Genomic DNA, 13,547 nt, shown 5'->3' with positions numbered 1-13,547 from the left:
ATTTTGACTAACCAATCATGACAATGAATCGAAAAGAATACACCAAATATGGATAAAGACAATATCAGCTGCAGCCCCGTTGCACCTTTTATTTCCTGAAGCTATACATTCTTTATTTTTCTTACAGTTAAACCATTATTGTTTACCATCACATCCCTGCCTCGACTCAACCAACACACACAGTGATCCAGTACCACTGTACCGTCCACTGTCTGCAGACACAGTGTGAACCAGCGTGTCCTCATTTGACCCAGCACACAGGAAATACTGTAACACATCATCTGCTGACCAAGTTTCTCTGTCCGGAGCATCCCTCTCCTCACACACACACGCACACACACATATATATATTGGTGTGTGTGTCTCAGACCTCCTGTCATGCCCGCTGTCATCCCGGTGCCCAGCGCGTGCGCTAGTCCACTGCAGCTGACGTCACAGCCAGCATGGCGGTCAAGGTGACTCCGTCAATATTTTCTTATCAGATATTAATTTGCAAAGGCAGTAAAAAGCGGCCGTGAGGTTACCGCAGTCGGACGCGGAGGACGGGCATGTCTGTGCGGACGCGTGGGTTTAAAGCTCCCCTTTCTTTTTCTTTTTTCTTTTTTTTTTTTTAAATCTCTGCATCTTTGCTTTATAGGCGCATCTCTGTCGGCCTCCGCAGAGACAGCTGTAATTTATTCCCTCTGTTGCATGTGTTTAACAGAGAGATGTCTGTCTTGAAGCGGGGTTCATTATGTTATGTTCACATGCATGGTGCTTGTAGATTGTCTAGTTGTTACAGTCGTGTGTGATCGATCCTGCTGAGCCGACTGCGTGAAAGGAAAATCAAAGCTAAACAGTGGACAGCCTGAACTTAACTTTTACTGGTTACCTGATAGGGCATAGTTATTATTCCCTGTGGGTTTATTTGTAGGCAGCGTTGTGATAATGTGACTTAACTTTTATTTCTTTAAAAAAATATCAACTTGTGTGTTATAGGTGCAAGCAACAAAAAGAGCCGACCCCCATGACTTGAAGACTATATTTCTGAAGGTAAGACTGTTACTCAGTAAGCAAAACATTTACAGGATTAACCTACATTGTAACACATAAGACACATACAGAAACTGTGTGTTACAAGTCTACTAACATGTTGCAGTCAGTGAGTAGTTTCTCTGTGGGGTCCATTGGTAGTTCAACAAAGGTCACACAAATTCTAATTTTGGACCTGCTTTAACAGAGATTCTCCCCTCTCTTTTACTTCGTGTGTGTGTGTGTGGCGTGGGTTTTGATCTTCAGCGTGTCATTGAGTTTCTCATCACGCTTTGTCCGCTAACCTTCAAAGAAACCGATCTCTCTGTAGGTTTGTTTACCCCGCACAGGTCTTGTTTAGACTATAAACTTGTTCCTGAGAGAAGCGAGTCTGTTCGAGGTACAAGTCGCCTTATGGTCCCTCCACATCACTCGACTATAAGAGGGCTGTGTAATTTCTAATGCATATTCAGGTGGAAGAGTTAATTACTGGAAGCTCATTCTGACTGCCTGTATAATTTGATTAAGAACTACTTGAGGCCTACTGTGAGGGTGAATGGATACACAATCATGTGATGGAGTAATGTGGCAATAAATTGCTTGGAATTAATATTTTCACTTAAAACATTAATTCAGCAGAGTGCATTGAATTGTAGCTCTGAAAACACTTGGCGTGAAGGTCTCCTCCCACACTCTTTCTCTGTTTATCTCATGCTCTCTCTAGCCGAGCTTGGCTCAGACCCACGAGCGTGGCCTTTCTGTTGCCAGTTCATGCGGCACTTGTGTTTCCAGAGCTATCTTTGTTCCAACTTGAAACCCAACCCAGGCTCTAAAAATGACCGTACGTCTTAAAGGCTGACTGAGATCTCAGGTTCATCACAGCGATGCACTGGCTGTGTGTGTTTCTCTTTGGTCAAGTGAAACGCCTGCAAGGTGGTGGTTATTGATTAACTTACTGTCACTGTGAGCTACAAATGAAGGTTTGAGTGTTAAGATATATATGATGGTAACTGTTGAGCTACAGTCTCAAATCACAGAGCAGGACTGATTTACAGTAACAGGGTTTTTGCATTCATGCGATAAAGCACCTTGATTTTTTTTAGGCATTTAAATCACTACATTATCCAAAAAGTATAATTTTCTGCTTAAAGTATCCTTAAATGATAATTGAATTGACAGAAAATGTAGAATATCACTAGCCCCTTTACTACAGCCTGTTCAAGGCAGGATTGTTGCGCCGTTATGCGTTATTATTAGGTCTAAATAGTACACTAATGTACTGTAATGCAGTAACAGAATCTGGATTCATATTTGATCAACACCATACCTGGCCTGATCGCTATAAAGGCCTGTGTGAAGGAAGTAGAGGGCTTGACCCGCTGGTGTCAAGACAACAACCTCCTTGTGAAAGTCCACAAGACTAAGGAGCTGATAGTGGACTTTGGGAGGAACTATGCCCCCCCTTAATATCAACAGGTCCTCGGTGGAGAGGGTGGACAGCTCTTCAAGTACCTCTGTGTCGTGTCAACATCGCGGAGGGCCTGACCGAGACTGTTTCACCTCAGACACTTTTCTGGGTATCACTTCAAATACTGAGGAAATGTACAGTCGATGGTGCTGCCTAAAAGACATTTACACCAGACGCTGCAAGAATAATGAGAAGAATTAAGAAACCTAACAACCTTCTCTCTCTGCTGCGATGGGGAATTGTTCTATTTTACAGATATTTTATTAAATGCATTGTAGAAGCTTACAGAAATACATTTAACTATGATTATGTATGAATATATGTATATAGTTAAACTCTTGTTCCATATCGCTCACCCCCCCTGTTTCTGATATTGTTGGCCTTAGAGGTCAGAGATGTGGGCTTGTGATCGGGAAGTCCCTCCCAGAGGTGTCTTTACAACATGACACTGAATCCAGATTGTACTGGGCGGCTTCCAGTTGTGAATGTGTGTAACTGAGTGTAAAGGCTGTTCCAGAAACAAGAGCCCGACTCTGAACAGTACTTAAATAAAGGTTAAAACAATTATAATGCTGTCCCTTATCACCAAAATAGTACTCGTGAACATAGTTATTACATGTAATACATCACAGGAATGGGGACATATTATGATTTCCCATATATATATATCTGACTATATATATAGTCAGATGTAGCTAACTGCTAACGGACAGGGAGCCACACAAACACACACACACACACAAAGCTGCACAGCTAACTGAGCTAACAGCAGCTACAGTTAGCAGCAGTTAGCTAGACAGAGGATGAACTGAGAGGCAACCAGTATAAGATGAATAAGGATGTTTTTGAACTATGAAAGCTACTCTAGTGGATTCCCAGAACATAGATATAGAGCTGGAAATTAGCATAATTGGTCTGTTCAAAAGTGTACGACACAGCATGCAGCATCCATATTATAAGTGTTGAGTGGAAGGAGACATGTATTTCTGCCTTGCATGAAGTTAAAGGATGATTTAAAGGAGAACTTTTTCAATACGTCTTCGTGGGATTCAGCAAAGCAATGTATGAACGTAATTTACTCTGTAGGGCCAGTAAACTGTGAACCATATGTGCTGGTATAGAAAACCGCACACAAAGACCTTATTGTCACAAAGAAAAGAGAAACCTGCAGTAAAAACAGACTTGTTGACACATTATTGGTTGTTTTTTCTCTCTCGTTGCATTCAGCGCTCCACAACGTTTTCTTTCTCTGCACACAATGGATATTCTACCCTACCGATTCCTAATTTAAATCCACATACTGTGTGCTATGAGACATTGAACATCCATATTGTTTACAGCTCTGTCTTTGTCTCCTCCGCAGTATGCCAGTGTGGTGGAGGATGGAGAGCATTACATGACCCCGAGGGACTTTGTACAGGGTTACCTGGGTCTGCATACACAGCCTCAGCATAATCACAAAACTGTGGAGCTGATAGCTGGAGTGGCCGACACTACTAAAGATGGGTGAGTGCCTACAGTGAAGAACGCAAAGCTGCTGTGGAAGTTCTCTGTTGTGTTATTACATGTAGATTAACAGTTATTCCTGTTAATGTCTGTACTTAAATGTTTTGTAGATCTCATTTTGAAGTTTCCTCACACTTAAATTCCCAGTGTCAGCACTAATTTATTTTTTTGCTCTATGATAAAAAACAGAGACTCGTTTTTTTAGCAGCTGTTTTATATTTAAATGTATATGAAAGTATATATTACTTGTCATAGCTTGTTGCTCCGAGAGCAGTGTAAGAGACAAATGAAGCTGGAATTTGCAGATTACATGCTGTCAGCACAATACTACACTACTGAATGGGCATTATTATACAAGACAACAAGTGTGTCAGTCTTAACTGACACAACAATGCCTGGATCGCTGCTATGTGAGGATTATATTGTATTAAATCTACTTACACGTTCTGTTAATATACTCCTGAACTTGTGTCTCAAATTCCTGTACATTTATTGCACCTATAAACTGGGTTTAGGCCACAATGTAAAATCTCATCCTCCCCCACCATCTTCCATCTATTTAGAACCAGCAAAATGTAGCTTTTATGTACGGTGGCCTTAAGAGCTCAACGCACTGCGACTTAAGAAAACACATGAAAAGAGGCAAAACACAAACAAATACAGAACCGCTGCATGTAGACAACAATAGAAACTGTTTTCTGGGGGACATTAAAAAAGCGATGAACACACCTGAGCACAGCAGGGACACACTTGTTGTCCGACTAAAACTCACAATTTAGTTCCTTTAAGTCACAGATAGTCGACTTGAATAACTTGATTCACAAACAATAACAAAGCGTGTTCCTGCCGTGTTAATCACTTTGAATGAATTGATATTTTCCTGATTTGCCTTGTGTTTTGTCTATTTTGTCTGCTGTTTTCTTAAGTTTCAGTGCTTTGAGCTCTCAGGGCCACCGTATTTATGGGTATTAATGACAAAGCAAACCATGTATTCCTGTTTCACCAGGTTTTTAAGGTACTTTCAAGTCAACAAACCATCTGGATATCAGGTGATCAAGCAGCGATTAACCTTTAAGGCCACTTTTACACCCAATTCTCACATTCTGTGTTTAATAATTTTTCTCTCCAGTGCCTCTCCGGTTGCCCTCTGGTGATTAAATATTCTTCAGATTCACTGAGTCATGTGTAATAGGTACCAAAGAGACTGTTAATGATTTATCTCAATGTTGTAAATCGGTGTCTTTATCAGTCAGTTTTACACCTACAGCTGATCGATTTAAAATCAATGATAAGATAAGCTTAAATATATCTGCACTACCTGATCTTCTAGCTGCACATACTGTATATTCACCTTTGATTAGAGCAGCAGTTAGACCTCCTCTACATGTCTCAACAGCAACTTTTGGCTTTAAAGTTAAGCTTGAAAGTACAATTTAATTCATTATTAATGATAATGCATGTATACAGTTTATAAAATACATAATAGAATATCATAGAATGAACAAACTTTTTCAGACAATGTGGTCGAGAAGTCATTTAAATGCTCAGACAAAAAAAAGAAAAGGAAATTTGAACATTTACAGTTTCCATGACAACGGCACTCTTTCTTTCTTCTCCAAACAGACTGATCTCTTTCCAGGAGTTTCTGGCATTTGAATCGGTTCTGTGTGCTCCGGATGCCCTGTTCGTAGTTGCCTTTCAGTTGTTTGACAAGACTGGCACAGGAAACATCTCGTTTGGTACGTACATGCTGGTTAATGTTAGTATGTTAGCATGTAAGGCGACTAAACATCATATTATGTACATACAGCGTAGTCTAAACACCATATTATTAGAATGACTCCATTTGACTAAAGATGTTGACTTCATGCAGATAGTGAAAGGTATTTAAAGTATGTGTTTTGTTGTCGTTTTAATGGATGAGTAGTGGAAAATGATGATGATGGAAAGTGCCAAAAACTGCTGCAAGGGGAAGGGGCTCAAAAACATTGTGGTTCGCCAGTGCTATTCTTACCAAAGCATGTGTAGTCAATAAATGTAGCAGTAGCCATGTCTTCTTCTTTTTTTATGTATTACATATGCTAGCAGTTTGTATTCTGTAAAGTCTCATCACAGAACCGGACAGCCAAGCGAGCTGTGTGGAACATAACATTATAACCAGCTCCGTCTGACAAGAAGAGAAATGAATCCAGCAGCATGTCATAAACTGAGAGACGCAGTCTTACAAAGAAGCTGCCGCTACGCTCCGTCTGTGCAATGGGCCTCCATCAAGGCAACTGAAATTGAGAGCAGTGCTTATACTGAACATTTCCTGGATGGACTCAAAACCCTTAAAATGTAAAAGGAGTGGGACTGTCAAACAGCCTATTCAGCTCCGCAGTCCAAATGGACTCTTTCCTCTGATTTAACGAGGTTCACTACAAATGGAATGAGGGTGTGAGATGGATGTTGGGATTGCATCTTGCATGTTTTTTCCTCCTCTGTCTCTGTTATTGCTCACTCATGTCTCACTCTTTTAGAGAATGTACGTGACATCTTCAGCCAGACCACAGTTCATCACCACATTCCCTTCAACTGGGACTGTGAGTTCATCAGGCTACACTTCGGCCATGAAAGAAACAAGAACCTCAGCTACACAGAGTTTACCCAGTTTCTTCAGGTATATGTTTTATCTATCATTGGTTTTATTTATAGAACCAGTCAGCTGCATGATAAACTTGTCACAGACAAACTGATAGTTACTGTAAAAATTATTAGTTTTACATTTTAAGTACCCTAAATATGAAACTACCACCAGCAGCTGTCTATCTTAGCTTAGCATAAAGACTGGAAACAGGGGGATTAATGTGTGGAATATTCCTTAGTTGGCTGACTTCCTGGAGTCTGAGATTTTCATGGTGACGACAAGACTACATAAAGTCGTTGCACAAAAAACACATAACCCCCTCTGAAAGTCTTTATGCTATGCTAAGCTAACCTGCCGCTGGTTCCAGTTTCATATTTATTATCATCTTTATATAATGGTCAGATATAAGAGTGGTATCGATCTTCTCATCTGACTCTGGGCAAGAAAGGGAATAAGTGTATTTACTAAAGTGCTGGACTGCTGCTTTAATGCTGCGTTCTACAACCTATCAAATTGGCTGTTGGTTGTTACACTTGACTGGTGACACAGATGTGAAGCCTCTTTCAGATGAGATTTCCCGCCGCTGCTCACACTCGATCAAATGGGATAAAGTAGACCTCGCTTTAATAGAGAATACAACCCGAATGCAACATGATATGATAATTCTCCAACATCTTAGAAAGTGCTCATCAATAAATGTGAAACCATTCATAATGATCACCTTCATCCCACGGTGAAGCATTTCTATCCTGCTGAGGGACAAATGGAAATGACGTAACATGAACCACATGCCATAAATGATCTCCTAAGATAATGGAGATGTGGTGTGGAGTAGCATTTTTAGTGTTTCATCTCTTTGACTATGCTAGTGGTTTGCGGTAGCCCAGTGTGCCATTAAGACACTTGACAACGTTGTTGTTTTGCTTTATTGGTCATTGCCCGTATTTCACTGAGACCTCTGTGCTGTTATATACAGCAGTACGGTCATGGAGGAACCTGGTTTGGAGTCGAGGGCTGTGGTCTTAGGCAACAGCTGGGTGGTCCGACAGTTAGACAGGCTGCGCTGCAGAGTGGGATCCCTCAGAGCACTTTGTGGTTTATCATATTAGACTAGGGCTTCCCACCGCTACACCAAAGAATCTTGTGTGTGCAGGATTTCATTTACATCTATCATTATTATTGTCTTGTTTTTCTGTCATGTCCAAGCACATTTCATTTATTTTAAAAGAGCAGCGCTTAAAATAAATACAGATATTTTTGTGGATTTGGTTTTAGATTCGAGTCTTGGCTCTGCCACCTTGTGGTTGTTGCAGTATTTAGAACTTGAAACTTCAGTGAGTGCAAACGAGGTAGAGCACTGGTAGGCTTGAAAAGTATAAAGTTTGTGAGGCGACAAAGTATCATCATGAGTTTTCAACAATATAATCATGAAACATTGTGCGAATTAATCTTCAGCAACAATCCACTGATTAGGTTATCAGAACCAGAGTGTAAAGATGAAGTAACAGCTGAATATTGCAGTGACGTCGCTCTGTGATCCTCTGGTTATATGTGATGAGCTTTGACAGCAGACATTGACCCGGGGTCAGCCTCCCCCTGCGTCCCCATCTGATTGCATGGTTGTCATATTGAATCATCTTCCTGCGGACACACCTGCCGGCCGTCTCACCGGCAGCACAGCTCAGTTCCGGGATCAGACTTCTCGGGGAGATGGTTTCCATTAGTCTCCAGAGAGACAGTGATGATTATAAAAGCCAGTGTCTGACACTGTCACATCTGCCTTTCACATCTGTCCAACACTGATATTTTTATACTTTCCAAAGTTCTACTTCTCTGTTTGCCTGTAATGCGATGCTCCTCATCACTGAAACACATTCTTTACGTCTTTTGTCAGCTAACAGCTTGACCTCCTCTGTGTCTGTGTGTGTGTGTGTGTGTGTGTTGCTGCAGGAGCTGCAGTTGGAGCATGCCCGCCAGGCGTTTGCACAAAAAGACAAGAACAAAAGTGGCACCATCACCGCCTTGGACTTCAGCGACATTATGGCCACCATCAGACACCACATGCTGACTCCATTTGTAGAGGAGAACCTGGTTTCAGTGAGTTTAAGAAAACGTTTCACACCAGTTGTTTACCATTTAGCGCAGCTGCGATAAATATTCTTATAATAACAAAGTGTCAAGTGATAATGTGATAACAATGTGAATTTGGTCGCTCGTTGTGTGATGAACCCACAGAGAATTATCACCTGAATATGCAGCTCCCTTCAGCTTGCAGAGCTTTACAGTGAGTTTTTCAGCTCATTGTTTAGCTGTCCAGCCCATAACTTTACTGTTTTGGTTCACTCTCAAAGCTCTCATAGCATCTTCAGCCGCAGCAGGCTGCTGTTTTCAGCGACAAAAGCCCTAAAAACACACTGTACACTACCCGCTCAGCACCAAACAGCAGACTGACACAGCAAGAGACTAGCTGGTGAACATAGTGGAGTATGTATTAGCTAAAGAGACAGATATTTCGAGTGGGTGGAGACCAAAAACAGAGCTATAAGAGAGTGAATATTGGACCCATATTCATCAGGTGGCCAGAAACACTTCTCTAAATGAATGATAATGTTGCTCCGTATCTCCTGAATGTGTCAATAAGTAACTAGCAAGAAGTTCACCACATCAACTTAAAATGTGCTGATATGTCAATATTGTGTTCAGGATTAAAATGTTTTTGCAGGATTAAAACAAGAAAGTAAAAGATTAAGATCCAAATCTTGGACGTCCATGTTAGTCATTTATATTTTCAAGCACTGCAGAACAAGGAGGATTTAAGAGAACATAATAACATCCAGATGAAGTCTTCTTTTACAGAAACAATGACTGTGGATCATTCTCTAGGCCGCAGGAGGCAGCACCTCCCACATGGTGAGCTTCTCCTACTTCAATGCCTTCAATGCCCTCCTCAACAACATGGAGCTGATCCGCAAGATTTACAGCACCCTCGCCGGCACTCACAGAGACACACTCGTTACCAAAGGTACACCTGAGACACTCCCGACACCACTGAAATGAGTTATGTGTGCGTTTCATACGTGATATGAAATGTAGCTGTGCGATCATGTTTTAACTTTCTCGACAGACTGGTGTGAGTGAACACACAGGGAACATTACTGTAGCACTAAATTACTCAGGTAAATGAACATTTTTAACCTGGTAATCAGATCACCTCCAACCTGTAGACCTGTGTAACTGATAGCCTTACCTGTCCGTCACAACTGCTCCTAACAGTCTTTCCCATTGAGATGCAAACTCTAGACTGTTCCTCTACTTCCTCTCCATGGTTTTCCCTCCTTCTAAAAAAGACTTTGGTTAAATAGTATTTGCAAATAATTCTTGTGTTACCAAACAAATGAGATGGGCGGGTATTAAGTGCAAAGCAAACACTCAGCTGTCAGTCACAGACAAATGTATATCATCGCAGCACTCGAGAGAAGAGAAGAAGGCTTGTAAGCGAAGGCTGCGATACTTGGACCTGACAGGAAGGTCTTTGTGGGGAAAGTGAATAACAAACTCGTTTCCCTCCTTCAACAACTACCATTAGGTTTTTCCTTTGAGAAAGACCACCTGATGGTAATGGAGCTTCTCAGCAGGCAACAGTAAAGAACTGAATATAAAGCGCATATAACAGAGTGATGCAGGGTGCTGCGGAGAGGTTGCATGCTCAGTTAGTCTACTCCAGGGAAAGTAAGGTAAAGCACAGGCACAATTAACGTAATGGGTTTCAGTATTTGTTCTGTAATCTCCTTAAATATCCCATTTAGCATCAAGCATCCACAAATGCAACAGCATTTGCAAATACTATTTAGTACTACCTGCTGTAGAAAATACCTGACATAGTTAACCCCTCAGCTTCCTGTTTCACTGTAACGTATTGAGGCTTCCACGGACTGAAGTCCTGTTTGCATTATTTAATTTCCTCTTCTCTTTATTGGATTGTAGAGGAGTTTGTTCATGCTGCAAACAAGTTTGGTCAAATCACTCCGATGGAGATTGACATCCTGTACCAGCTCTCTGGTCTCCACTCTCACTCCGGGTAAGATTCAAAACGACTCTGTTCATCTCTAAATACACTGAACATGTTTTATATACAGTAACATAGTTTTTTTTTTTTAATTTATGTATCATGTAGAGAGAAGCTGAGAAAACAGTGCAAAGTGCTGATGTGGAGCTTTTACACAGTATCTCATTTATCTCTATGTCAGACTGTAAATGGGGAATTTTACATTTTCTTCTGTATTTGTGTGTAACAATATATTTTACAACTGAGTAATAATTTGAGTGATGATGACTAATGATTATTTATGTAACTTTTTACAGGTGCCTGTGTAATTTTTCATGTATTTTGGGTTGCTGGCAACTTAATACTTTTTCAAACTACCATGCATGTGAGGCAACGACATCAAGTTGCAACATGACGTCAAAAAAATAATAGAATCCAGCCGCAGTATTATTGAGTATTATTATTTTTTTAATAGTTTTTTGTAGTATGTCATATTAGTTGCAGTGGGTTGATAAGAAGAGAGCATTTCAAAGATGATGATGGACCCCTGTTTTAAAATGTGCTAAACACAAGACAAAATGATAAAAGACAAACATGAATGCATAGAAAGTCCCGAAAAAACTAGCCAAAAATCAGCCTCGACTATAAAGAAATTAAAGTTTATTGGACTTTTCCACTTGTGTCCATGCAATCACTCAGGTAAACTTTGCTGCTGTTGCTCAAATCCACCAAGTGTATTCAAAACATTTATACAAAACCATGTTATTTTTTATTCCACTATGAATGGAATAAATATGTTACAGGTCTGTTTATTGGCTATAAAGATAAAGTTATTGCTCCTTCAGCTTAACAACAGTGGCTCCACTGGCTGATTTACAAGACAAACATAAAACATGGAAACAGACTTTATGATGCGTCAGGCCAGTGGGGAATATTTGTGTCTGAAACATTCAGTAACAAAACACTTTCATTTACTTGCTGGGCCACGGGCACTCGTCCAGCTTTGTTTGTCTGCTGTTTATACAATCTTAAATTAAAGTTGCAGTAACTTCAGGTTATATGCCAGTAAAAGGTCTGTGGAAAATCTTACATCACTGGCTGCTGCTCGCAGGGCTCTCTGCTTTTTCCTGGCCTAATTCCCTCCCTCCCCTGCTGTTGTGTGTTAAGGCGGCTGAACCGTGCAGACATCGAGAGGATAGCCCCGTTGGAGGAAGGAGCGATGCCGTACCACCAAGCAGAGGCCCAGAGACAGGTAGCCTGATTGACTCCTCTAATACGCCTTACATCCTCCAGCCTTTTATCAAAGCCTTTTGCGTCTCTCCCTCTGCTTCCTTCTCAGAAAGGAGCGAAAAGGGGAGCATGTACAGTGTCTGAATTAGAAGAGTGCCCATGTTTTTCTTCCCTTGTGAAGTGCATTACTTAAACTCCCAGATAAAAGTACACCAATTATAGTTATAGAGGAGAAATGGATTGTTGCGTTGCTCCGCTCCATGAAAGGCTCTCCCCTTTTATTCAGTATAGCCGCACATACACATCAGCTGCAATCACACATCTGAGAAGCTAATAAGAGGCTTTTATCAGTGTGGGGCTTGAGGAGTTTTAGGAGCCTTTAGCAGAGTCTGCTAATGGCTGGAGTCAAGGTGGATGTGGGAGAACAAAATAGTTCCTGCCTCCACCGGATAACACGGCTCTATATCAGGCTGTGGTCAGAGCTTTCAGGCCACTCATGCTCCTGGGACTCACGCTCAGAGGTCTGGAATTTGATTCCTTTGGGGGGGATGCTGCAATTCTCAGGCCTGCCCTTTAGTGGAAGTAGGCTAATTGTTTAAACCCTTTGATCAAGACCTCGATCTTGTTAGCATGCAACCCTCTGTGGAAGCATCTGGGAAGAGGAAAAGACTGATCTGCCCCTGCTCCCTTCTCATCTGGTCCGGGAGAAGTTACTCACCGCCTCAACCTGCACACACACACGTTTTAACAGAGTCTCACTCAGACTGTGTAATATTCATGTAGATACTTATCTGAACATGGAAAAGGCTTGTGGGGCTAATCTGTTCCCCTGCACCACTGTGAAAACAAAGGGGGCTCCGCTTTCAACATCAAACACCAATGCAGAGATCAAGTAGATAAGAGAGAAATTATACTTTGTTGTAAAAATAAAAGAAGACCTTTAGCTTTAAGCCTCCCACATGTAGCATGTGTGGACAGCTCGAGCTACAGATTCACACAGTCATTTATCCAGAGCTGGTCTGTCTGTGACATTTAATACAGGCTGGTGATGAATCAGACGTTATATGACATATCCACATTCCATCGCCTTCCTCCGCCGTTGAGTACTCCGTAGCATTTTTCTTTCCACAATGTATCTGGTTCGCTATAGTTTAATAGCAAGCCGATTCATAGTTAGTGTTCTCATCCCCCCCTCCCTCTCGTCTTTCTCCAGATTCTTTTGACCACTGGTGTCTTTTTCTCCTATACAGCACGGTCCCGAAAAGTCTCGGCCTATCTGGCTCCAGGCTGCAGAGTCTGCCTACAGGTTTTCTCTGGGCTCAATCGCTGGAGGTGAGTGACATGTCTGCGGCGGAGACCCTGGCCCGCCCGAGGGGTAACCTTAGCTGGCCAGACTGGCGCGCTGAGGCCCCGGGCCGGCCATTGTGCTGCAGGGAGAGGGGTTGTGATGTGAGGCTCCGGCATTGTGCTGCCGTGCCACCGGTGGCTCCAGGCTGTCGTTGGGAGTCGGAGCTTTGGAATGACACAAATCTTCCGGAACCGCACTCTCTGGAATCTCAGTCTAATTACACTGGAAGGAACTGATACAAGGAACGTCTGACATAACAGCCCCTCAGATAGGAACACTCTCTGACTGTGAGAGACTCTGTGTGTGTGTGTGT

The 13,547-nt window shown here is 41.8% G+C and overlaps 1 protein-coding gene across 3 annotated transcripts in view; it reads left to right on the top strand.

The window, feature by feature from the left end:
* The first annotated feature begins 351 nt into the window (after positions 1 to 351).
* LOC118339596 (calcium-binding mitochondrial carrier protein Aralar1-like) overlaps positions 352 to 13,547 on the top strand; it is a 21,542-nt gene continuing 8,346 nt past the window's right edge. Inside the window, exons 1-10 of one of the 3 annotated variants that reach the window (XM_035677310.1) lie at positions 352 to 455; positions 979 to 1,032; positions 3,843 to 3,985; positions 5,609 to 5,724; positions 6,505 to 6,644; positions 8,562 to 8,708; positions 9,495 to 9,633; positions 10,596 to 10,689; positions 11,824 to 11,908; positions 13,137 to 13,218. In XM_035677310.1, coding sequence (XP_035533203.1) covers positions 444 to 455; positions 979 to 1,032; positions 3,843 to 3,985; positions 5,609 to 5,724; positions 6,505 to 6,644; positions 8,562 to 8,708; positions 9,495 to 9,633; positions 10,596 to 10,689; positions 11,824 to 11,908; positions 13,137 to 13,218 — 1,012 coding nt within the window. In that variant the 5' untranslated portion in view covers positions 352 to 443. Of the gene's footprint in view, positions 456 to 478; positions 565 to 978; positions 1,033 to 3,842; positions 3,986 to 5,608; positions 5,725 to 6,504; positions 6,645 to 8,561; positions 8,709 to 9,494; positions 9,634 to 10,595; positions 10,690 to 11,823; positions 11,909 to 13,136; positions 13,219 to 13,547 lie in introns of those variants that run through there. The other 2 variants (XM_035677312.1, XM_035677311.1) reach the window with 2 other exon arrangements.

This window comes from Morone saxatilis, unplaced genomic scaffold (assembly GCF_004916995.1).
Source record: "Morone saxatilis isolate NCDOM2014 unplaced genomic scaffold, NCSU_SB_2.0 Contig5, whole genome shotgun sequence".
Taxonomy (NCBI): Eukaryota; Metazoa; Chordata; class Actinopteri; family Moronidae; genus Morone; species Morone saxatilis.
Note: the sequence above shows the minus strand (reverse complement) of the source record. Positions and strands in the feature narration are given on the sequence as shown.